This window comes from Oryx dammah, unplaced genomic scaffold, assembly GCF_014754425.2.
Source record: "Oryx dammah isolate SB20612 unplaced genomic scaffold, SCBI_Odam_1.1 HiC_scaffold_3, whole genome shotgun sequence".
Taxonomy (NCBI): domain Eukaryota; kingdom Metazoa; phylum Chordata; class Mammalia; order Artiodactyla; family Bovidae; genus Oryx; species Oryx dammah.
Window position 1 is genome coordinate 36,090,659 of NW_024070187.1, and position 27,358 is coordinate 36,118,016.

General features: G+C 38.7%; 1 protein-coding gene across 1 annotated transcript in view; it reads right to left on the reverse strand.

Annotated features, from left to right (window-relative positions):
* Positions 1-2,444: 2,444 nt before the first annotated feature.
* Positions 2,445-27,358, reverse strand: part of PKD2 (polycystin 2, transient receptor potential cation channel) — a 70,388-nt gene continuing 45,474 nt past the window's right edge. Inside the window, exons 5-15 of the mRNA XM_040237890.1 lie at positions 25,438-25,662; positions 22,315-22,543; positions 19,784-19,951; positions 17,116-17,297; positions 15,855-15,975; positions 12,346-12,444; positions 9,247-9,368; positions 8,876-8,993; positions 7,379-7,542; positions 4,248-4,395; positions 2,445-3,891 (exon numbers count right to left, since the gene is read on the reverse strand). Coding sequence (XP_040093824.1) covers positions 3,655-3,891; positions 4,248-4,395; positions 7,379-7,542; positions 8,876-8,993; positions 9,247-9,368; positions 12,346-12,444; positions 15,855-15,975; positions 17,116-17,297; positions 19,784-19,951; positions 22,315-22,543; positions 25,438-25,662 — 1,813 coding nt within the window. The 3' untranslated portion in view covers positions 2,445-3,654. The remainder of the gene's footprint in view (positions 3,892-4,247; positions 4,396-7,378; positions 7,543-8,875; positions 8,994-9,246; positions 9,369-12,345; positions 12,445-15,854; positions 15,976-17,115; positions 17,298-19,783; positions 19,952-22,314; positions 22,544-25,437; positions 25,663-27,358) is intronic.

Here is a 27,358-nt window from a genome sequence, read left to right on the forward strand (position 1 = left end):
TGTTTCTGATGCTATAAAGAGGCCAATTCTCCCCAAACTAATCAATAAGTTCAATGCAATTCCAATTAAATTTAAGCAGGACTTTTTTTCCTCTTTCCTCCTCCCCCACTCACATGCCCAGAAACCCATCAAACTCTAACATTTATATGGAAAAATAACTGTTGATGAAAATAGCCTAGTTGATAAAATGAGGGCCAAAGAGGAGAATATATATGAAAACTTTAGCACATATGAAGGCACACTACAAACTCAATAATAAAATTACTGTATAGGAACATTCATAGATCAGTTTAAAGGATTAAAAAATAGACACATGTATATTAATATGACCTGAAATACATCAGTGATGCCATGAAATAATGAGGAAAATGACTTATTTAATAGAGTGTTGACAAACTGGCTCAGTTATATGGTAAAAATTTCCTATGGACCTTATGCAAAGTTACTCTTAAGATTTATTAAATGTGAAAATAAAATTATAAGTTTAATAAGTTTATGACCTTACAAAGGTCTCTTTAAAATCCCCAAACACAATAAAGCAAAAAAAAAAAATTGTTTTTGATAGATATCACTGCATGTAATGATAAGTAACTTCCCTAGTGGCTTAGATGGTAAAGAATCTGCCTGGAGTGTGGGAGACCTGGGCTTGATCCCTCAGTTGGGAAGATCTCCTGAAGAAGGGAATGACAACCCACTCCAGTATTCTTGCCTGGAGAATTCCATGGACATAGGAGCCTGGTGGGCTACAGTCTATGGGATTACAAAGAGTTGGACATGACTGAGCAACTAACAAATAAGTAACAAGTATCACTACATGAAAACTAAGGAAACCTCGAAACAATTATCAGTCAGATGAGAGACAGTAAGAGTCCAAAACCAATAAAGGATTAATAATTAAGCCACATGAGGAACTTATGCTAATCAACAAAAAAGATCATGACTCAGTGGAAAAATGGGCACTGAACAAAAACACACCTGTTTCCTGTTAGATCAAAGTATACTGTTTTAAAGATGTGAACAGGCAATTTACAAAAAGGGAAATCCAAATGTTCAGTGGCAGTGTTCAGTCTTACTAAGAATCAGAGAAATGCCAAATAGAATAAGACCTTATTTCAAAACCATTCCATTACAAAGATTTTGGGAAGCTGGACGGTATCAATGCTGGTTAAGGGTGTGGGTAGAACTGGTACTTTGATGCAGGTAGTGAAGTTGTAGACTGCTGCAATTATTCTGGAGAGCAACCTGATAGTCTTGGGTAAAATTAAATATGTGCCAGGGACTCAACATTCTAACTTTTTTCATGTACCCATTGAGGAAAGAATGAAAAGTCAGCAAGGGAATTATGAACAAAGATTTTGAAACAGCAGAAATATTGGAGCGAATCAGAATGGTTAAGTACAATGTGGTGGCTGTATACTAGGAAATATTATGTCATCATTAGAATAATTTACTAGAGGTACATCCTACAGAAAAAGTAATGTGTCCATTGTTGTGTTTGAACATAAAAAGATACCTTTTTCAAGGTTTAAGCTTTTACTATTAGTTTCATGACAGAAAACAAATCACCCAATTGCTTCTACTTAAGAAACAGACCAACTCTTATATCTGCTATTATATCAAGTCTTTATTAAGAAGTAAAGTGCTCAGTATTACACATTAATGAAATTCCCAATTATTGAGACTTACATATGTAACAGTTTCTTAATGGTACCAATATAAAGAGGAAGATGATAGGGGAGGGATGAGGCGGGAATTCTTCATGACTAAAGAAGAAAAAAATGTAACTTATGGGTAAAAATAAAGAACTCTGCAAATTTTTACAGGTGAAATAAAGAAACAGAATAATAAGTATCATAAAAAGACTTTCTAGTGACCATAATTGGTATATGGCACATGGTCAATACACATGGTTACCACATAATAGCTGCACTTCAAATGGAAGCTTGTTTACATGTAACAACATGGTACACATACATAAATACATACACTCAATATCCCTGGAATGCAAATTTTAGTACCTAATAATAAAGAACTTTATTCAAAAAAAATATTCAAAAGAAAGCAAAGATGGAGACGAGCCATAGGAAATAACTGTTAAAGAAATGCAATCTGTATCACTTCTGGAGAAGACAGCTTAAAAAGGTTTTTTTGTTCGTTTTCTTTGAAAATTTGACTGACAAAGTGTACCAGTTAAATAAGCAACTATGTGAATTTAAGCTATAGTATGAGAAACAGGTCTCTCTGCTATTCTCCAAGTGAGAATTACTCACAAGTGCATTCTCTCTTGCTTGTCTCATTAGCTCTCAAAAGGTCAGCATACATAACAGTTTTGAAAAATAAGATATTTAGTTTTTTTTTTTGTTGTTGTTGTTTTTTTTTTAAATTTATTTATTTATTTTTAATTTTTACTTTACAATTCTGTATTGGTTTTGGCATAGATTTTGTTAAGAAATAGATTTCTTCCCCATAAATTTGGTGAGCCCCTCTCCTAATGAATAAAAGAGGTGAAAAAAACCCTTGCAAACTCAGACTTTGGCTGATACCTTCTGATGATGGTTGAACTTGCAATAACCAAAACTCTTTTTCATTAAAATGAATCCCACTTAGGTTATAAATTCTAATTTTGAAATGCAGGATCAAGAGTATTTGAGTTCTGTATTCTTAAAACAGTCTAAAACTCAAGTCTTAGTTTTATAATATTTTATATGAATTTCCAAATTTCTTAATATTTTGTTTAAAATGAACATATTTGCTGAATCAAAACTTCTGATACATCCTAAAATTTTTAGTAAGTTTATCTTCCTAGATTAGTTGCAAATAAGTTCAGCCACATGAGCAAAAGACTATACAGATAAATCTTTATATTAAACTAATTATTAGGAAAACATCAAATTTAGTGATTTGGCTCTTTCCAATTCTCCAGTTATTGTGAGAAATGACATTTAACTCACAAATGATCTTTGATGTTTCATGCAGCTCATTTCAAATGAGAGTGAAAATAGTGTAAAAATTAAGTGAAATGGTTAGTCCCACAGGCATTAGATATGATAAAATAACAAAAAAACATAGTGTTCAACATTTATCATAACCATTCATACAAATTTTAGCATAATGGCTACATACCCATTCTATGGTTTGGGATTCTTTTCCAATTCATCTTTTAGAAAAGTGTACCCCAGGAAGGTAGTTAAAATAGAAGCCTCCTTTCTTAAAAGAAAGCTATGCATTAAGCCTATGAGCTAAGCCTGAGTGGAAAGGAATGCCCCTATTTTCCTTCACACACTTAGCAAAAAAGACAATACTGATTTTTGTGACTGGAAATAAAACTCAGAAGCCTTTTGACAGTTCTAGCTTTAAAAGGCTACTTCATTGTCAACTGAGGAGACTCAGTCATGGTACCAAGTGGGCACACCACTCAATATACTTTACAAAGAATTTTCTTCTGTACTCAATATTTACACCTGAATTTCTTATATGAGAAAAAGAAACATCTTCTTTGATCATGGGCAAAGTTTATCAAAAATAAATTAAAGTGCAGAAGAATTAATGATTGGTCACAAAGACCAGCATCATATGGTGGTCAGGGCACATAAATAGTGTACTTGTTATGGCAACTCAGAACAGGCACCTTCTCACCTATTAACAACACATGTCCTACACATGAATATTGGCACTCCCGTTTCCACCTCCACCTTCCATTCCTTCTGTAGACTGGGAGGAAGAAGGGCGAGAGCTCCTGGGGCGTGGCTGACCATTCAGTCCTAAGGGTGTGCCTAAACCATGACTTATTTGGGAAGCTGCATCATCAGACTCCCAGCGTTCCAATTCTTCTCGCACAAGCCGTTCCATCTGCTCCCTGTGGATTTCATTGTCACGACCCAGCCTTTCATCCTAATGAAGGAAAAAGAAAATAAGGTTTTGAGGTGGATTGATGTATATTCGTGGATTTAGGAATTGCCTTCGGAAATCTGGGGATCCAATAATCCCACTTCAGTAAGGCTAGAACAATACCAGTCTTAACAACAATTCTCAGAATCACTGGAGCAATTTTTTCTTGAGGGCAGGTTCCAGTGAAGGCAGTATCATCAGGGTGAAGAGTATTAAGAAAGCAACAGCTCTGGATTATCATTTTATCTGCACTGATTTGCACATATGGAGGAAAACATCCTCTTAGATTAAGGGTTACTTACACTGTGACCTTGATATTTTATAGAACCAGGGTGTTTCTGGTTCAGATGACCACTAACCTCAGCCACTCCATCCAGCAGCCTTCCCAGCACCTCCCTTCTCTTCAGTTTGGCCCGCTCCATGATCTCAAGCTTCACTATCACAGCATCAATCTTGGACACGATGCTGCCGATGGAGTGCTCCATTCGGTCCACTCGTCTCACTAGGCTGCAGGGAACCACAGTTGAGAGCGACAAAAACATCTTGTGTCATTGACTTTTCAGCCCAGTTGGCTTATCAAATGGAAATGCTAAGATTTTTTTCTTAAACAATATTATAATCTAAAACACTTTCTAAATAGTCTAGAACTTTAGAGATTTTTTCATACACTGCTGGTGGGAATGCCAACTGGCACAGTTCTTTTGTGAGTCAAAATTTTATCAGAAGTATGTCTACCATAAAAGGTATGCCTATCTATCTTTCAGATATTCCATTTTTTTTGAAAACTTTTTTTTTAACTTTTCATTTTATATTGGGGGAACTGCCAATGTTGGAGAAAAGGCATTGATCCCTGGGTCAGGAAGATCCCCTAAGAGAAGGAAATGGCAACCCACTTCAGTATTCTTGCCTGGGAAATCCCATGGACAGAGGAGTCTGATGGGTTATAGTCCATGGGATCACAAAAAAAGTCCAATATGACTTAGTGACTAAACAACAATAGGCAATTAACAATGTTGTAATAGTTTCAGGTGAACAGCAAGGGATTCAGCCATACATATATAGATGTATCTATTCTCCCTGAAACTCTCTTCCCATCCAGGCTGTCCTTTGAGAAGTTTTAAAGGAAATAAGTATGTGTGTAATTTTTCACTATAAGGGTATTCTCTGGGGTTCTGCTTAGTAATAGTAGGTCATTAAAATGGTTAAAATTAATAGAAGATTGCTGAAATATATTATTGTTTCTTTACACAATAAAATTCAAAGACACCAGAAATTATACTGTGACAGAATGTTTCATGCAATAGAATGATGTTTACATTCTAATCATGAAATAGAATGACATTATTTATAATGTAAATAAAGCAGTTAGAAAACAGTATGCTCACTTATGATCCCATTTTTTTGAATAAACACAATGTTATATAAATACTTTTAAAAAAGGAGACAAAACTTTTGGAATGGTAGCATGAGGGCCCTGGAGGGCCTCTCCCCATTGAAACAACCATAACTGTTGAAAATAACTAATTTTTAAAAAATTTCTGGAAATTTTCTTAAGGGCATACAATAAGAAGCTTTTTTTTTTTTTTTTTGAGTAATATTTGAACTACAATCTGCTCTCTCTCTCCTGCTCCCTAGCTCAGTGTGACAGAGCTCTTCTAGGGGTGTATGCGTGCTTACTCAGTCGTGTCCAACTCTTTACGACCCCAAGAACTGTAATCTGCCAAGCTCCTCTATCCATGGAATTCTCCAGGCAAGAAAAATACTGGAGTGGGTTGCCATGCTCTCCTCCAGGGGATTTTCCTAACTCAGGGATTGAACTTGTGTCTTCTGCGTCTCATGAATCAGCAACGGGATTCTTTACCACCTCCAGGGGTGGGTCAGAAAAGAACACCCAGCCCTCTCCTGTCAGCTCCTATTGGAGGGCTATATTTATTTCCCAGGAAGGGTCAGGCTGTCAGTATTTCTCATTCCTGTACCTCCACCTCCAAATCTACACTGCAGAGACTCTAATTCAGACAAGAATGGCTGAAGAGATGGGATTCTTTTCTTCCACTCAACTTCCAGCTGAAGGGTAGATTCTTCCATGCCCGGAAAGGCAAGCTGAGAACACCAAAGGCTCATGCCTTATTCATGAAGCAGGGGTGTCACTGTGAGAGAAATGGCCCACTAGCTCTGGAGCAGTGACACCAAGGTTTCGCCTGGAAGGAGAGTCAGGCCACAGAACAGAGCTCCAAAGCAGCTTCCCCAAGTGAACTGGCTTTATTTGGAACAAACTTTGGGGAAATTCAAGCCTAAGAGTATTCTTGAAAACAATGGAGGTTGTGGGATAAGCAGTTAAGAGGAGGCTGGTCACTCCATGAGATCATCAAGTTAAACCATTTACCAGCTAGTTTACCAGAGAGAACCAGGAGAGAGAAGTCAGCCAAAGACTGGCTTCAAAAACTCCCCCTGAGAAGGCACCTGAATTTCACTGGATCAGACTGTGGAGCAATTTGTATCCCAAGGCACTGATGAAAATCAAAGACCAATCAGCCAACAATTATGAGAACTGAAGAGGCAGATGTAGGATCAACAGAGGCAGAAGGCTTAACAGAGAGACCAGGGGAAGACCTGCAAGTCCTGTCTCCCCAGGATAACTGTGTGCGTGGTCCGGGCTGTGACCTCTGAGAAGTGACACTGGAGGTTCACAATGTGGGGGAAATAGACGTCATTACAAAACAAATACACAAATGACAACAAAAACAAGCTCTGAGGGGAAGGGGCATTTATAAGTATTTATAATATTATTTAACATCTCCAGTTTTCAAAAAAATTATGAGGACACACAAAGAAACATGAAAATGTGACCCAAACACAGGGAGGGAAAAAAAGCAGGCACCAGAAACTGCCTTTGAGAGGGCCCAGATAGACTCAGTAGACAAAGCAGTCCATATAGCTATTATCAATATATCCAAAGAACTAAATTAAGTCATGTATAAAAATAAAAAAGAAAGGGCAGTGTGATGATGCCACCTCATCAAATAGAAAATATCAATAAAAGAAGAGAAATTGTTAAAAAAAAAAAAAACTAAATAGAAATTCTGGAGTTGAAAAGAATAAATGAAATGAAAAATTCCTATAATAAATTACTTTCATAAAGAGAAAGAACACCAATAATATTTATTAAAAAGAACTGACAATTAGTCATGGAAAAGACAAAATGAGAGAGGTGGGGAAAGCTAGTTAGTATCATTTTGATTCTTGTCAACTCAAGCGAATGAGTGAGTGAAAGCCACGCAGTTGTGTCTGACTCTTTGCGACCCCGCAGAGGACACAGTCCTTGGAGTTCTCCAGGCCAGAACACGGGGCTGGGTAGCCAGGCCCTCCTCCCGAGGATCTTCCTAACCCAGGGATCAGAGCCAGGTAGCCCACATTGCGGGCGGATTCTTTACCAGCTGGGCCACACGGGAAGCCCCTTGCTAACCCGAGCGATCGTTTCCTCCGTACTTACACTTGAAACTCTTCGTAAGAAACCCCACTGGAGACGCTGCCCCTCCTTCTGGAGCTGTGCCCACTGTCATCGTCATCCTCCTCCTCAGAGTCATCCAGGCTTCGAGGGAAACTTCGGCTGCTCATGGGACGGGGTAAAGAGCTGTGGTCCAAGTCCAGGTCCTCCTGGAGAACACGGGATCGCTGAGTGACGGGCGGGAACCCCTCGGCCCACAGAAGCGTCATGGAGCACTGGGACAAACGGGAAGTGCGTGTGTGCCATTCACCTAGGGTGCCTGTGAGGTTAACACCAGACTGTGATCCTCACACTTTCCAATTTCACATGCTGGCTAATGTTCAAAAGAGATTCTAATGACCAGCAAGAAGTCGCCAACTCCTTGTCTGGACAAGAAAGAACAGCAAAAATACAGAAAAGCAAAGAAAAAAGTAAATGAAGAAATATGTTTTCACCTTTTTCACCTTTCACATGTTAATAGCTACGAAGGAAGGAAGGATACCATCTCAGAGTAAGAATTTTGGCTAAATACAGCCACATGAAAATATTATTCATTGTCTTCTTGCTCATATTTCACTATGACTAGTTAAGTTTTTCCACTTAAGGGCATTGTCTTGGGGAGCAGCATTTCAAAACCACTGTTCTATATTGTCTCCTCATAGGAACGAACTTTTGTGTAACGTTCATTTGCATTCTCTGTATTTCAATTAGCATGGATTTTCTGGGGTTTGTTCAGCTATTTATTTTTAAAGTTAATGTTAAAATTTTAAATTATTTTTTCTGATTATAAAAGCTCATGTAAGCTTATTTTTAACAGTTTCATAGTAAGTATTCAAATGGAAGGCTTTGGTTTTATTTTATTATACATGATAATTTAGAGAACAACTAAATTTATCTCTTCTGAGAAATCTTTTTTCCTTATTCTCATGGACACTGTGAAGTATATAACTACTCAAACTTTTCGTCAAATGGGTTACTAGAAAGCTTAGGGCTAAATCTGCTGCTCAATCTTATTAGGCATGACAGGGAGCTCAACCTGGTGTTCTGTGACAGCCTAGAGGGGTGGGATGTGGGTAGCAGGAGTAAGGTTCAGGAAGGAGAGGGTATATGTATACTTATGGCTGATTCATGTTTCTGTACAGCAGAAACCAACATTATAAAGTAATTATCATCCAATTAAAAATAAATTAAAAATTAAAAAAGTTTATATTTTTTGTGAAGTGCATTTTTTAGTTTCATTCAGGTTTGCCTTTAAATCTCAGTTTTGTTCTGCTTCACTCTTTTTTTCCTACATTTATGCTAACTTAATGCATTTCAATATATTATGGTATTATATATCCTTTTTGGAGTAGGCAGGGTACTACTACATCAATGGAGAGAGAGAGAGAAAGAGAGAGGGAAAGAGAGAGAGACACACATATGCTCCCAACAACCCACTACTTAATAAGCTGTTTGAAATATTGCAGGTGCTGAACCAATCATGTTCTCCTAAACCAGACCCACCCTCTCTTTCTCCAAGTCGTCTCGCATCTGCTGGTGCTCATGTTCAGTCAGTTCCTGGTCTCCATCCTGGTCATATTTTGTGAATATTGCCTCAATCTCTGCATCAGTATGGCCTTTCCTGAAATTAGTGAGAGGTTACAGATGAACTCATCCGTGCACATGATCCATCCCAAACACAGACACACTGACATGTGGGAGGAAAGGAGAAACTGCTGAGTCAGGGCCGTCCTCCTCTTAGAATACATTCCAGAAAGACACCCACCCCTGAAACAAACGCGTCTCTATGAGCACTTGGGCTAGAAGGAGACTTAGCACTAAGGATTTATCTTTACATAAGGACTTTCCCAGCACTGGCAAATTGAGATTCTTACCCTTTGAGATCTTGCCGAAGTTCATCAAAGTTTAACTTGCCTCCCCCTTGCCGCAGACTCTCTGAAATGTCATCCACAGTATTTTTCTTCAGTTTTAGTTTGATCAAGGCTTTATGGTAACCCTGCCGGAAAGAAAGACTGTTTTAGTTTATTCTCCTTTTTCATTTGTTCTGCCTTTCAATTACAGTGGTAACTACTGTAAATGCAGTGACCAGAACAGTATCTGACATAAATGGACCACAAAACAGGTGCAGGTTGGATAAATGACAGACGCATCCTGAGTTTTCCATGAAGCTCATGTGGGAAGGAAGAAGGCAATGGCACCCCACTCTAGTACTCTTGCCTGGAAAATCCCATGGACTGAGGAGCCTGGTAGGCTACAGTCCATGGGGTCGCCAAGAGTCGGACACGACTGAGCGACTTCACTTTCACTTCTCACTTTCATGCATTGGAGAAGGAAATGGCAACCCACTCCAGTGTTCTTGCCTGGAGAATCCCAGGGGCGGGGGAGCCTGGTGGGCTGCCGTCTATGGGGTCGCATAGAGTTGGACACGACTGAAGCGACTTAGCAGCAGCAGGAGCAGCATGTGGGAAGAGTCAGGTCTTTCAGTAAATGAAGAAGAACTAGGGATCTTTTGGTTTGTATTCAAGTTTAGTGTACAGGACAAAAGTCAGTACATTCCACAGCTGTCTGCCTCAGAGTATGTAGGAATGTGCAATATTTCTTGAGAAAACGAAGAAACCTGAGTCATAGATTAATTATTTTCTACATTATCTTACAGTTGATAATTTCCTTTCCTAAGTCATGAGTGTAAAAAACACTTCAGTGACAAGGAGATGAGGATTTTTCACTATACACTGCAGTCCTTGCTATACATGGCAGCGTGGGGCTGTACAAAAGACAGTGCAACTGTGTGAAGCAATGTTAATTAATCAATGGGAAAAAGTATGACTGTTCTGTGACCTTTGAAACTTTTGTTAAAACATTAAAAACTCCCTCGGTGTAGGCTACAAATCTATGGGGAGATTTTAAAAAGAGTAAAATGATTATTTTAGTACACTGACATTTTAAACAGTAGAAACATTGAAAACTGAAGTTTTATTTCTTTGTAAGAAACTTATTCAGAGTAAATTGCCTTCTTCAGAGTAAACTGCCTTCTTCTTGTTACTGTATAACATACACTATTAAGTGAGCATCTTTTCTACGTCTTGATGAGTTATAATCCTTTCTTAACCTGGATCAGCTTCCAATATTTTATCCCTTGCCCTTTCGAAGTTGTGAAATATCTCTGCTGCTGCTGCTAAGTCGCTTCAGTCGTGTCCAACTCTGTGCGACCCCATAGACGGCAGCCCACCAGGCTCCCCCGCCCCTGGGATTCTCCAGGCAAGAACACTGGAGTGGGTTGCCATTTCCTTCTCCAATGCATGAAAATGAGAAGTGAAAGTGAAGTCGCTCAGTCGTGTCCGACTCTTGGCGACCCCATGGACTGCAGCCTACCAGGCTCCTCCGTCCATAGGATTTTCCAGGCAAGAGTACCGAAGCCCCTTTAATGTGAAATTAGTTGCCAGCATCAAGACATCTTCATCTTATTTGTCACAATCTCTTTCCTCATTTATGTTGATAAACATGCCTTCACTAGTACCATCTGGCTTCTCTCAAGCTCTTGAGAGGTAGCAATGTCAACACTCCCATGGCCAGCTATGTATTTCTTCTAAAAATCCATTGTCTGTTTTTAATTTCACTTCCAGTATGATCATTCTTTGTTTCTTTGCTATAGTTTCTTCTTTGCTGGCCTATTCTCTCCTTTAACTATGCATATTTATAAAATGTCACATGGGTTTATCACTGGGAGATAAGGAGGCAATATGACTATAAATTTTGTGCATAAGCTGAATAGCAGACGCTCAGGGACCAACCCTTGACTCTGAAAGAAGTGACATTCTGAGTCACTGATGACGATGCAGCTTTGTTATTTGTGTAATGACTTACAGAGCTGGTAGTGAAGTTTGTCCTTCCTGCTATTACTCACAGTTAATATGCTACGATAACTGAACTATACTGTGATAACTGAAAGTGAAGTTTGTACTGTATACTAATAGTCAGTATACTGCAGTAACTGAAATTTGAACTGTGTTGAAAGGCTGGTGTTATTTAACTGAAATCACTGAAATTGTGCACATCAGACCCAAAAAGAGCAAAGTAAAGACTGCTTGTAATTACCCTGGGGATTTGCTGGAATATAATCAACTGTTATGTAAAATTCAGGACAAGACAAATGTTAGGTCTTGTCCAGGGGTCTTTGTTTTACAAAGCGGAAGTTCTCTGTTTCAACATGATTCACAGACAACATTGTCCTGTGGTTTGAACCAAACAGAAAAATATTATGGTCAAGGAACGACTGTATCCTGCAGAATGATGACTGGCAACAAGCTGTGTACTTCAGATGTAGTTATTTGTTGTTGCTGAAGTTTTATACTTTAAATCAAGTAAAGAAGTCACATGGAGAAGAACAAAGTTGCCCAGCTTTCCTGTCCTGCCCTTCCATTTAACAATTAAACACTTCCTGAGAAGGTGCGTAAGTGAAAGTTCTCAGGACCTTAGGCTGTGGACTTGATCCAAGGACTTCTTCCTTTGACTTTTAAAACTTCCCTGGAAGGTCAAGGGTAAATTGTGAACAACAAAATATTTGCCTCTAAAACTTCTTTGCTTTTTTAAAAAATCAAAATTAAGATAGAAGAAGGGAAAATGTCTTTATATAATCTCTTCCCATTTACTCTGAATCTAAAAGTGAGAGCTGACTAGAGAAGGTGTCAAAATAAATAAAGAGGATGAACCTAGCAGCTAAGCTCTTAAGAGGCAAGAGATTATTGAGAATTCAATTCTAGGGCATTAAAGGATTACCAGAATTTAAATCCAAGATAGCAGTGTGTCTATGTCTATCTCCAACGTAGAGAACATTTAACTTATTCCTGGAACATAGCAACCTATTCTTTATTTTAAATGTTGTCAGTGGATCATGTTGATCTGGCAATCTGGCTGAAACAACGTTTATTTCATGTAGAAAATAAAATGATTCTGAAAATTAGGGCTTGTCATACCTTTCTGATAAGATCCGAGAGTTCCATCTCAGCTTTCTGCTGGGCCAAATCAGATTTAACTTCAGAGTAAGTATCATTGATGATGGCCAAAAACATATTCTGTTTGTAAATCAAAGAAATTTAGAGATTAAAGAAGAAACCTAAATATATTTTGTAAACATCAATCTAAAATTTGACACATTTGACCTTTTTTTAAAAAACAATCTGTTTCATGAAGTCATCAATTAATAATTTTGCTACCAAATTCTTTGGGAAAATTAGTTTTTCCTTTGTTATGGCAAATAAAAGTGCAATATATATTCTTACTTACAAATGCAATATTTTCCAAAAAGAGACAAGAATGAAATACAACAAAATATTAACGTATTTACCTAGGAATGGTGGGGGTATTTTATTACTTTTGCTTATCTGTGTTCTGTACATTTTTCACTTGACATAAGTTATTAGAGGTGTAGAACTCTAAACAGGTTCTCAAATTTCAGTAGTCAAGCCAGACAAGTGGAGTCTATGCTTATTTCAAATACTGTTATAATAGTTGAGGTTCACAGAACATATTTTAAGTGGTTAAAAAGACCTCCGCAAACAGAAACATGGTAGGTCTAGCAGAAAAGATAGTCAAGAAAAGCTCAGTGGAAAAGACAGAGACTTTGAAGTCAAGCAAACTTGGGTTTCTACCTTGGCACTGCCACACTATATTCATTCTTCTATTCTTCATTCTAAAAGTTATTTGTTTTTGCATTTATAAAATGGGAGAAATAGTAGTATCTCCACTACAGATCTGTGGTAAGGATTAATGAGTTCATCTATGTAAAGGACTTAGGACAGAATTAACAGATGGCAGGTGCTACATTATTTATAGCTATTATTATCATTCAGTAGTGGTTAGTCCATTTTCCTGACTTTTCCCTCCCCCACTATAATGATTTGCATTTCCAATGCCTGTTTCCAGTGGATTTTCTCAAAGTATCACACCTAATTGATAAGGTCCTTCTTTAACATGTTCTTCCTTTGGTTTTCCTTTCTAGCATGTAACTACGGTTTGTGACTACACAGTTGTGTATTATGTCTGCTTTCCATACAAGTCCACAGAATCGTCATGAGAGGAGGGTTGGTATCTATTTTCCTTACTACTTGCATCCCCTGCTACTGCTAAGTCGCTTCAGTCGTGTCCAACTCTGTGCGACCCATAGATGGCAGCCCACTAGGCTCCGCCATCCCTGGGATTCTCCAGGCAAGAAGACTGGAGTGGGTTGCCATTTCCTTCTCCAATGCATGAAAGTGAAAAGTGAACGTGAAGTTGCTCAGTCGTGTCCGACTCTTGGCGACCCCATGGACTGCAGCCCACCAGGCTCCTCCGTCCATGGGATTTTCCAGGCAAGAGCTTGCATCCCCAGTACCCAGTATATAGCCTGAAATGTGGTGGCTCCATAAATATTTATTGATGACTGATGAATAAACAAATCAGAGCTCCATTATTTTAATGAGCTACTAAATCTCTATGAATTAAGGAGGAATATCATTTAGGATTCTGTATCAGAAATGAGAGCAGAATATAAAATACACAGAAGTTTGTGGCTTAATGTTCAATAATAAGGGCAGACAGCTGCAGTCAGTGACTGTAACCCAGCTTCGTTCTTCCCACACAGGCATCTAATGCTTTATGTCTCTTTTCCAAATGATCAATAACTAATGCCTGCAAATGTCAGTTGAAATGGATTATAGTGAAATCTCTTCTTCTGAAGAGATTTCAAAAAATGGAAAGTGGCTAGAATGGTTCTTGAAGGTGTGGGGAGAGGAAGTTCACGGCCTCTCCATTCTGTGTCTCTTGACTGAGGGGTGGACTTTGAATAGGAGGTCTTTCCCTGTTGATGGAGGGGCTTTTGCTCCTGGCTAAGCCAAGGCAGTTCATACCACTGTGGTTTCTTAAGTGGGGGCAATAGATTAACACTTGGCAGTCATCTCAGAACAATGGCCAGCCCTGCCCTTGGCTTGCCATTTACAAGGAACAACAACAAAAAGATTTGTATTGATAGTAGCCTCCCCTCTCTCTGGAGGGTACAGGGAGAACAATTCCTTTTTGTGAAGTAGTACAAATAAATATTTCAGTATAAAGATAAAAACTAAGAGCTTTTCATGTTCCAGGCATTGATCTGATAAAATGACTGAACAATTTAGGAGGCACTGCCTGTTAGAAGCCAACATTCAAAAATGTCCGTGTTTGAGCATTTCCAATTGCTATGATCATGTCTCTCTCTGGCAGACTGATGTACAGAGAAAACTTAGCGGCCTGAAGTCAACTAAAGGGTCTGCTGCAGAACTCTCAATTCCTGATTTCTGTTCTCTTAGTAGAGACTCTGGGATTCAGATGCTTCAGAATTCAAAATATTACTAATGTAAGAGAGTGACAAAGGGTTACTCTTGTATTTTTTTCTTTAATATATGACAGGAAACAGAAACTTTTAAGAGGCTTAAGTTTAAAACTAATCATGATACATACAGACAGCAAGATATAAATGCTATTCCTGATTCTTTCAGTCCAATTAAAATACATCTAATTCTCAATCAGTAAATACCATATACTTGACCACTAAATACCTGGACCAACTCTGGAGCTCCTACAACTGAATTAATGAACTGTATACAAAGGATCTTTACAAAATCAACTAAAAATGGAAACATTGTTTTTTTCTTAAGATATAGTTAATGTAAGGAAAATCTTAAGTGATAGTGTTTAAAATGAAAAATACACACAGCCCAGGTTAAGCTAACTTAATACTTAGTGGAGTGGACAAATAAATGTATAAATGCTAAGATAAAGAACAAAATGCCTTTCAAAAAAACTTAATTAAAGACCAAAATGCTAAAACCCTGAATTTGTACCAAACCAAGAGAATAAGAGGAATATTTTTGAAAATAAAATTTAAAACAACTTCCATTCATTGTGAGATTTAGTTTTAAATTAAACTTTGAAATATTCTTTGCATGCAGTCTCTAGATATATGAAATATGAATAAGTTAAAACAACCTATCTTGACCTCAACAAACAACAATTCACTCAAAGGTCACTCCTGGTACCCTGCATCTGGCTTGCTCTGTCATTTTCTATTTTTAAAAAAGAAAAGAAGAAGGAGAGAAATGAAAAGTCATGCAAGCAAGCGATCATGAAAGTGCTGACATTTGTGTTAAAAAAAAAAGCATGTAAGCAAATTCTACTTCTTAGGCAAAGCACTATCTTAGGTAACTATAAATCTGTACTTGATTTACTTTTTTTTAAAATTGAGTACATATATATAGATGAAAGATCATGGAAAAGATATTTGGTGAAGACTTAAAACTGTGAATGAATGAGAAATAAAACAAAACATGTTTTTTAATATCTACTTTTTTCTACTTCCCAGGTCTTTAAAAAACTGATAGAGAATAAAGTGTGAGAGAAAAGAAAAGATGATGATTTATGATGGTGATTTATGAAGTTTAAATCACCTCACTATAAACAAAAGTGTACATACCAAAAGAATGAAGAACATAAAGAACACAAATGTAGTGAAATAAATCGGTCCCAAAACTCGATTAGCTTCCTCAATCTCTGCGAAGTTGATATCACCCAAAATGATACGGAATTGAGTGAAGCTATAAAAACAAAACAAAACACAACACCACAATACAAAAACAAAGAGTGTCCAGCATTCTTTTGACATAACATTGCTCAAAAGATAATTTCATACTTTTGGACCTTTTGTAAAAATCAATGTGGAAAGCTGCCAAATAACAGAAAATTGTCAACCCCTTGGGAAAACTCTTGCTACTTATATGAGCAATTAAAAGCCTTCTAGAATAAAAATAATATGCTTTCATGCAAAATATGTTATTTTCATTTCGTTAAAAAGAAAACATAGTAATTATTATTAGATGACTTATAAAGCAATTGACTATAAGAATTTAATACATAATCTGGGTAAAAGATGATAACTCTAAATCTTCACAATGGTCACCCTGCATATGAATTTAAAATCTCTTAACAAAAAAAGATTTTTGAAGGATAGCCAAAATTGTATGTATTTGAAGATCCAATATTCTCAATGCACTTAAAGTGGGGTCAAGAACTGCTGTGTGTTGCCAGATGCTGGGTCTTAATCAGTAAAAAACTGTTTCCATTCCCAACTTTCATGAAACAGTAACATTATTTAGGCATTCTTGTACACAAAGCCCTATTAACTTATATTATCATGACCATCATCTTTCCTAACTAACTTCTTTCTATAGGCCATGGAAGTCTGATAGTGGCTACTTTACCTGTTTCTAACATATTTATGAATTTTGGGAAAAAACCTGAAAATTCCTGTACTGGTTTGTGCTTCTCCTCGAATATTAGAAATAGCTTTTTTTTTCTTAGAAAATAAGCTGAAGTTTAAATGTATGGCAACAATATTTGATAGGTATAAAAATAGAGGCTAATTGTGTCTTAAATGCTACCATCTGCATTTGGTGCTGAGAAGACCTGATTCTTTGGGACAGAGCTGGTTTATGGTAACTATTATTCTATATCTTACTATGGTACTTTTAGGCTCTATTTTAAACATTAGCATTTCAGAAATTATTGTCACAATTGCATTGGTGGGTTAATGTTTTTGGAAAGAGAATTAATTCTCATTTTAAACCACTACTTTTAAATATCTGGTAGTTACCCAGCCCCGATGAAGGTTTCTTTACCCTTGAGAAGGCAGTGTTTTCTCTGATTAAATTTGTCTTCTTAATTTCATATATACTTACATACACTCTTGGAAAGTACTGAAGTCATCAACTTGAGTGCCAAAGACAAGGTATGCCAACTGAGCATATGCTAAGAAAATAATGAAGAACATAATTGCAAAGCCAAAGAGGTCTTTGGCACATCGAGACATGGTTGTAGAGAGCTGACTCATGGTCCTGTTAAAGTTGATAAATTTGAAGAGCTGCACAAGAGAGGGAAAATATACACAGATGAATGGGTAATATACCACATTACCCATTACCACAAAATATACCACAGATGAATGTGGTATGTACACACAATGGATATTTATTCGGCCCTAAAAAGGAAGGAAATTTTGATGCATACTACAACATGAGTGAACTTTGAAAACACTGTGCTAAGTGAAATAAGCCAGACACAAAAAAACAAATATTACACGATTCTACTTATATGAGGTACCTAGAGTAGGGAAATTCATAGAGACAAAAAGGAGAATAGAGGTTCCCAGGAGCTGCAGAAAGTGAGAAATAGTGTTGAGTGGATAGAGGGAAATGGGGAGTTAGTGTTGAACGGATAAAAAGGTTGCGGTGCGGATGATGAAAAAGTTTTGGAAATGCAGGGTGGTGATGGTTCACAACACTGTGAAGATACTTAATACCACTGAATTATACACTTACAAGTAGTTTAAATGGTAAACTTTCTACATATATTTTACAGCAAAAATAGAGAGAGACAAAAAGATTTTTTTTTTTTTTCAAATCCAGCAACTTATCACATTCACGAAGTGAGTGAATACCAGACATTGTTCTTGGAGCTGGGAATACACCAGTGAACAGAGCAAAGCCCCTGCCCTCATGTCACTTATATTTCACATGTTGGTTAAAACACAGAGAAAACAAGTTTAATTATAATTAAAATGATCATTGATATTTCTCCCCTAGAAAGACTAAAAGAGAAAAAACCCACAAATAGAAACTAGCTAGGTAAGGCACAGGGAGCGATACTCAGTATTTTGCAATGACCTATAATGGAAAAGTGGAAGTTGCTCAGTTGTGTCTGACTCTTTGCAACCTCATGGACTGCAGCCTGCAAGGCTCCTCTGTCCATGGAATTCTCCAGGCCAGAATACTGGAGTGGGTAGCTGTTCCCTTCTCTAGGAATAATGGAAAAGAATCTGAATATATATATATATATAAAAAACTGAATCACTTTGCTACACACTTGAAACTAACACACCGTAAATTAACTATAGTCCAACAAAAACAAAAAGAATTAACCTAAAAAAAACACTAGTTAAAAAAACTCCAGAAAATACTTATTGAATATTATCAACTGTTATTTACTGGGCATCAACTGTGTGCCAGGCATTGGCCAGGGTACAGAGTAAGGATCTGTACCAGGCTCTGACTGCACAGCCACGTTGTGCATTTCTGTGGACAAGGCATTGAGGATGCAGCCCCAGTTGGGCAGCTCCAGCCCAGAGGGCATGAATCCCACACAGTTCTCGCTAGGAGCCCTGGTGGAAGGACGTGGAGAGGTCGATCAGAAGTAGAGGTCTGATCCCCGCCTTAAAGAACTTAACGGTTCCCATGGTCTTGGGAGTAAAATATTCACAGGTGAAGCACTAAATTAAACACTCAGCCTGAGGCACATACTGAAAGCAAATATCTAGCATTTTACTTAAAGACCTCTTATAAACTGTTTCTGGCCATAACAAGACATTTTTGATGGTTGTTGTAACATTACTTAATACAGCTCCCAGCACTATTTCTACGAAATTGTGATTATTATTACAGTTTGTGATAATGGCTTGGTATGTTAGTGATGGTTTCTCTTGAACAAATATGTAAATAAAAAAATGGAATGAGAGACTCAGGACAAGGTCTAAACCCCCTGATAAATCTCAGGCCTTCCAGCTATGAATATCATTCTGAAAAATAAGTAACTGTTGGAAAGTCCCTTCTATAAAGGTGCTCTTCAACACAACTTTAAAATTTAAATTAAAATCTAGTCACTTGTGACTAATAGCAGTTACTATCTGGATGGCACAATCACAAAACTTAACTGGTGACAGTGTGACAGCTGTCTAAGAACTAAAATTTCCTGCATCTCCAGAATTGAGGCTTATTGTATATGACATGACTCACACTTTCACATACAAGGAAATGCACATGATGCTTTAGGAGAAGAAGGAAATGAGTCCTGAAGGCACTACTTGGAGGAGGTGTCTGTCCAATCTCAATTCTAGGTAAAGCTTCCCTAAAACCTGGAAAGGAGGCGATGTTTCCAGAGAACATTTCCAGTGCAGTCTATCTCCCTTCCATTTCCCCACCCTTCCCCCTTCTTAGTTTCTTTTCCTTCACCGGGTCACCCCATATCAGGTAAAATTCGAACCCGTCTCTGTCTCCGTATAGCCAGGGGCCTTAGGCCAGCAGACACACTGAAAGGGGCTCATAATGCATTTATTAAACAAAACCTATGAAGACAGTTCTTGCAAGAGTGCAAGCAACCAGGAGCCCCATTCAACAGTGAGATAAAAGATCACTAGAGTCCTGCTCATTTGTTTCAGTCATAATACACGGAGCAGCTCTGGCTACTTCAATTTTGCCACAGAAGCAAATTCAGGTCCTTCAACACTTTCTGTGACTCACACTACCAAAAAGAAGAAAAAGTATTAAAAATCTGAATGTGAAATTTATAAATTACCTTAATCCAGACAAAAAACACTATGACAGCAGCTATGTTGTTGAACTGTGTTTGCCAGTATGCCAGATTCTCAAAGTTGGGGAAAGTATTTCGATCTTCTAGAAACTGTAGCAGAACTTCCACATTTGATATTCTGTATATGTTAATTCCTATAGCGACCACTGATAGCTGGAAAACAAAAGATTAAATATTTTATTACAGTGTTCTAGAAATCTATAGCTCACCTTAAAATGACTAGTTTATTTTCCTTCACCAGTGTATTAGTTCTAGGGCTCACCACTCTATTCACCCAATGGCATTCATAAAAGTCACTCACACACCCAGACAGAAAGTGTTAAGCACTGCCATAAAAAGTGAAACAATACACTGCTTGCACTTCCTTAGTTAGAAACAGAATTCAGTGAGAGCACGTGTGTGCGCACACACCCGAGATGTCACTTTATTACAAAACAAATCACACAGGAATGCCTTCTGTTTTTTCTGCTACCTTCCTTTAAATCACTTACTCTTCTGCTTTCTCAGGCCTCATCTCACTCTCTGTTTTCATTTGTGGGGCTATTTCCTCACTCTCTAGCCATCTATCCTTTCCTTTATTCAACAAATACATAGATATCTGCACATACAGCACTGTGGTAAGGATCAAGAGGAACAAATGGAAGTAAGAAGTACAAACCTTGTCTTCGAGAAACTTCTACTCTGGTTCAAGAGCAGATAAACACACAAAGACAAATAGTACCAAAACCTTTGAAGAAGCTGACATCACACAACACCGGTGAAGGGTGAATCGAGATGTATTAAAAGGAGTGCTTGTGAGAAAAAAGAAGGAGCTTGGTCTTAGATGGTGGGAATGATGGGCACGGAGGGCTTGAGAAGGCTTGCAGTGGGAAGACGTAGCCCAGAGGTCCCCCTTGTTTCTGTCCTTTAACTCATGACCATACAACTCTTCATATCCGCTTTGGTTCTGGGCTATAAAACCAGGTTTGAGGGTAATACTGGGCCCTACTTGCATCCATCACCACTGGATGAACGTGTATGTGTGGAAACTGCTAAGGGTCAACCAGAAATGTCTGGCCCTCATGTAGATCGTGAATCCATGGCAGCTGGGCTGTGGCAAGTGCCGTGACCTTTGCTGTTCATTCTCTTTCTTTCTCATGGTCACAGACCACTTCATCAGCCCTTGCTGGGATGGCTGTCTTGGTGATTATCAGAGTCAAGACCTGACTAACTGCCAACCACAGATGAAAAACACCTCACCGCCTTCCTTTTCTTCTCTGTAAAGGAGTCCCAGTCTTAACCTAGCATTTTTTGCACTGGTGGTAGGAATATTTCCTTTGAGCTTTTTGGAATATACTGATAAGTGTTTTCTGCATAGACTTAGCTGAAAGAAAATGGCTGACTGACTGAATCTAAAAATAACTTTTACCAACTCTCACTAGGTACCCTTTGTTTTAGCTCTGCCCAGGGCAAATGTTTATAAAAATACGGAAATAAAGTGAAGTGAAAGTCACTTAGTCGTGTCCAACTCTTTGCGACCCCATGGACTATACAGTTCCTGGAATTCTCCAGGCCAGAATACTGGAGTGGGTAGCCGTTCCCTTCTCCAGGGGTCTTCCCAACCCAGGGATCGAACCTAGGTCTCCTGCAACGCAGGTGGATTCTTTATTAGCTGAGTCACCAGGGAAGGCATCAATGTCATATCATAGAAAGACAATGAATTTCCTTGAGACTCTTCCTTCAAAACAAAGAATGAGAGAGAAAAGAGAAGAAAGAGAATTTATGAGAGTTTGGGTCATTATGTGACTCCGAATTTTGAGACTCTCATCTCTATCTACCGAAGAATTTTCTTTTTTTGATATAAGCTTCACAGAAAGTATGCCCTATTTCTACAGAGTCAGAAAAGGTTTCAAAGGAGAAGTAGGGTTCTAGTAACTGTTTCCTGTACTTACAAAAGCACACTGTCTGAACTGTTGTCTTATCAGTACTAAGAGTTAAAAAAAATAACAATAGCATAGGGAAGCAAGTTTCCAAGAAAATACTTGCAAAATTCCGTGGCTGCTGAGCCAAAAAACTAGCCTCAACTTCCATGATATCAACAAGAAAGAAAATATTAAAACTCCTACGCAACTGATAAGAACGTGTTAGAATTCTGTTTGTATTTATTTTTATCCAAATATTTAAAATTCTATGATGTGTAGGATTTTGCAAATGTACCTATTACACCACTACCAAAACAGAATAAACAAAACATTGTAACCTCTCCCACATCTCGTATGGCATGCCAAAGCCAAATATGAATTACTAAGCTATTCTTATTATTAGTGTGGCCAAACAATAGCCTATTGTAAATGCCTCTCCAGTTCATATGCAGAAGGGTTACTCATGCAAAATGAGACAATTAGGAACACTGAAGCTGTTATCACAGAGGAGAACTTTAGATTTTCCTTCAGGAAGATAAAGACCCACAACAGTGAGGACAGCAGAGACTCTAACACGCTTCTATAACAGAGATTTGGTGTTGTTCTCCAACCTACCACGATGATCACAACATCCAGACAATTCCAGAAACTCCTGAAATAGTGTAGCTTGTGAATGCGAATTTCCAATATCTCTTCCACCACATAGTAAAGGATAAAGAAACAAAAGATAATCTCACAGGCTGCCAGGAAGAAATCAAAAGTTGTAACATAGCGGATCAGCTTTACAGGCTGAAACTGCCAAGATGGGATCACACCTCCTGTTGCTGGGAATTCGATCAGTAACCTGCATTGTAATAAGAACAATTAAAACAATAACATCAATAACACCACATGGATGCAGTCAGGGAAGAACATCATCTACTCTGCCCCTGCACTAGAAGGTAATAAAACCGCAACCACAAGTCACCCCAATTGTGCGTTGTGCGCTCAATCGTGTCTCTTTGCAACCCCATGGACTGTAGCCCACCAGGCTCCTTTGTCCATGGGATTTTCCAGGCAAGAGTACTGGTGTGGATTGCCATTTCCTACTCCATGGCATCTTCCCAACCCAGGGATCAAACCTGCAACTCTTATATCTCCTGCACAGGCAGGTGGGATCTTTATCACTACCATCACCTGGGAAGCCCCAGTCACCCTAGTTTGGGATGACCACCACCAGTCACTCCAAACAAGTGACAAAATGTTCTTATCACAGCCAGTAACCCTCTCCTTGTAGAATTCTGTGTCACAAGAAGAACAAATCTTGTCTTCCCAAATCCTCCCAGACCAAAGAGATTATTTCTCCTCAGTCTCCCATTTACTTTTCTGGTAGTCATACTACTCTGAATGCTGTATAATTGTTTTTCAAATGCAGAAATTAATCAAACAAGCCTTTCTCAGACTTCCATTAAATGCAAGTCATTCAACTAGGCAATGAAGGACATAAGAAGTTTGTGTCATCTTTCAAAACACCTATGGCCCAGTTGAGAAGTAGGATGTCTGTTTTGTATACAGATAAAGATAGGGAACGAGTTTCTCATTCATGCATTTGGTGAATCAGCATTGAATATTTGCTTAGGAAAGCCTTTCTGCTACTGGAATGTCCTAGAACCTTATAGTGAATTAATTGGTGCTTAGTAAATGTCTGATTGTCTGAAACAGTAACATATGTTTTTACATTCACACTGAAGGCACTGGTCTTTAGTGCTTTATCATAATGGAAATGAAGATGCTTCTTGCCAAATTCACCTTTGCAGGTGTCACAGTGAGAAGGTTAAATGATTTACTTAATGGTATAATTTCCCTTCACACTAGAAATAGACTCTCTAGACCCTTAACTTTAAGACTTTTTAAAAGACCTCCAGTCAACTATTAGGCATAACTATCTCTCCCATTACAGGACGGACAGGACAGGACCTCTAGAACCTGAGTATCAGGCTCAAGCATGAGCAACACTCAAGTACACGCAGGGTCTACAGCAAATTAGAATGGGTCAAAGCGTGAAACATTTTCCTTCTTTCATAGTATCAGTATTCTGTTTCCTTCCTCTTTGATGTGCTAGAGAGTAGGAGTGAGAACCAGAAACCAGAGAGCAATACTGAAATGAAGAGCCTTGTGACAGCCTCAGTGTAACTCGCAAGGGCAGGAAGCAGCCTCTGTGTGCTGAGTCATCTCTCTCTGCCCATTCTGGTTCTGCATGGTCAACCCCTCCAGATACTGAGGCAACAATGCAGAAGAATGAAGCAACTGCCTTGACAATATTCACTCTTGAAGTATGGTGAGGAAGTGAGACATATTCATTTATACCTTCTATATATATGTTACTTCCTTAAATGTCAATCCGAGTTGCTTTTTTGTGTTTATCCTCTTTCTGTTCTCACCAGAATCAGATGTTCAGTAATAATGGCAGCAAATTTTCGTTCATTTCTAGTAATATCTATTACTTGATTTAATGTCAATCACAATGCGATTTAATGTGATAAAAGTTAAGATATAAAGACTGGGAAAATCCACTTGGCTATATAATGTAGAGTTTGAGTTCAGTCTCAAAAATAAAGCTACTACAACAATTTATCCTTATTATTTGGTGGGTAAACATATGTGCAGGGCTTCCCAGATGGCACAGTGGTAAAGAATCTGCCTCCCAAGGCAGGAGACTCAAGAGACGGGGGTCGATCTCTGGGTTGGGAAGATCCCCTGAAGTAGGAAATGGCAACCTGCTCCAGTATTCTTGCCTGGAAAATTCCAAGGACAGAGGAGCCTGGTGGGGTCACAAGAGTTGGACATGACTGAGCGATCGAGCACACAACACAGACAACACAAATGTATGTGCAAGTAATTCATGTTGGCAGTGTCTGGATGTTGCCACAGTGTTCACAAGGAGGATTAAAGTGGGTGGATGCTGAATCTCCAGAGTTCTGCTTTTTTACAGCACTCTACCCTCTAACATGCTATTTGTTTCTTTTGTTTAGTTTATCATTCATTATCTCCTCCTGATTGAATGCAAGCTCTTCAAGGACAGGGAAATTTATTCTGTTGACTGATGCACGCCAAAAGACTTGAACAGTGCCTGGCATATACTAAGTGTCTAATAAAGGTTTGTTGAATGAATGGATGAATGAGAGGCCCAAACAAGCCAGTGAGATCTTTTGTTAGTTTCCTCACTATCAGCAGAGTGGTCATGATGGCGACGTCACAGAATTGGTAGAAGGAACTTTATGTATCTTTGGTAAACCTTTTTAAGTGTGAGCAGATACCTAGGTACCCTGCTAAACCCAGGCATAGCCCCTGACTACTGTGCTTGTGTTCTGGTAGCAGGGGCATCGTATGAGACTGGGAAACTCAGGAAAGTGAGACAAGATTTGATGCCAGGGCTCCTTGGTAACAGAGTATCTTCATAATGGGAAAGGATAAATGCCAGCAAAACACAATGCTTTATCTGAGAAAGTTCCAGCTTTGGGATGAACTTGGATCTGACTTAAGGTTCTTCCTAACTTACAATTCAGGGAACCTAACTCCTTTCCCCTAAATGGCCCCATCCCAATAAGTTTTTGGTTTTCATCCGTCCTTGTTATCAGTTCTGATCCTTGACACTCTCATGCAGACAACTGCAGGCAATGGTTTTCTGGCTTAAAATCCAGACTAGGATGTATTTACCAATACACAGAAGTGGAAGGAATGAGTGCCCTTCATACACACCTGATCACGCAGAACAGGTTAACGTTGGCGTTGTACACTGAAAAGTCAATAAAAATTGCCCTGGTTCCTCGGTCCAGCCAGACGTTTTTCTTGAGGTTAGCAACCTGAGCGGCTGTTTCCTCTCTCGTTCTTGACAAATCCAGGTAATAACCAGCTCCACTATAAGTTGCAATCATTCCCCAGTGGCTACTCCCATTCAAGTCTTTTTCACTTGTGTAGATCCAACTAATTAAAAAACAAAACAAACAAGTAAAATCAATGGAACACTTGGAGCAATTACAGAGACAACTGGTTCCTGGTAAGATAGAATAGGTATTGATAAAAAATAAATGCAAGTCTCATCAAGCTAGGTAATGTGCTTTCCACAGAGCTTTGCATTTTCTTACATAATTCTCAAATAGCTATTATCGCCCTTCTAGGAATAAGGGCCCTGAGGCTTAGTGAGGTCAGCTCTGTCTCAAATATTTTACAGTAAAGTCAGAAACCTATCCCAGAACTGTCTGTATTCAGAGGTCTATTCTATTAGTCCTCAGCTGATATGGTTGCCTTCCCAGGGTAACTTTGGGTCTAGATGACTTGAGGCCTCCCAAAAATTCCAGCCAAAACGGGTACAAATTCATCAAGTGCCACTGGCAGCAACCGAACTAAGTGAGACTCCACAGAGCATTGGGAATTTAATCCACAGACATTTACAGAGGCTCTCGGGAAGCATATGATCCTTTGGCATTAACGAGGATAGAAAGATGAACCAAGATCCTTTCTCTCCCAAATTTATAAGTTGTAATTAAACCATGAAAATACAAGGTAGCAGATAATAAGAACCAAAGAAGAAACATAGAGAGATTGCTTGGACCAATCTGAGGGAAGCTAGTCTTCTTTGAAGTTTCAGTGATGAAGAGAAATGTGAATCAGAGAAGGATTTAGGAAGAAAACATGTTGAACATAGGCTGTGGAAGGTAAGCAAGATTCAGACTTACACAGGGAGATGGGGATGGTGTTTTTAAGCCTGAGCCTGGCAGAGCCAAGGAAGTACAAGGTATCTGCCAGTAGTTTGGTTTGGCTCCCATATGATGAAGAAGAGAAGGCTGAAAGATAGACTGTGGTCAGGTAGTGAGGGGCAGGCCTCACAGGGTCACTGAAGAGAAGGTTTCTGGGAGGCATAGAACAGGTTTACTCTGGTGGCTGCAGACAAGCCTGAAGTGGGGAGGAACAGAGAATTCGTGGGCAGAAGAGAGTCAACATAGTGGGTCTTAGACCACCGTTTCTTAAAAAGCCCTGCTTGCAAGGTTGGTCCTCCAGTTGGTATATGGAATTTAGGTGATAAATAGCTCCCTACACTGATAAAGTGAAGAGGAACTAAAAAGCCTCTTGATGAAAGTGAAAGAGGAGAGTGAAAAAGTTGGCTTAAAGCTCAACATTCAGAAAACGAAGATCATGGCATCCGGTCCCATCACTCCATGGGAAATAGATGTGGAAACAGTGTCAGACTTTATTTTTTGGGGCTCCAAAATCACTGCAGATGGTGACTGCAGCCATGAAATTAAAAGACGCTTACTCCTTGGAAGAAAAGTTATGACCCACCTAGATAGCATATTCAAAAGCAGAGACATCACTTTGCTGACTAAGGTCCGGCTAGTCAAGGCTATGGTTTTTCCAGTGGTCAAGTATGGATGTGAGAGTTGGACTGTGAAGAAGGCTGAGCGCCGAAGAATTGATACTTTTGAACTATGGTGTTGGAGAAGACTCTTGAGAGTCCCTTGGACTGCAAGGAGATCCAACCAGTCCATGCCAAACGAGATCAGCCCTGGGATTTCTTTGGAAGGAATGATGCTAAAGCTGAAACTCCAGTACTCTGGCCACCTCATGTGAAGAGTTGACTCATTGGAAAAGACTCTGATGCTGGGAGGGATTGGGGGCAGGA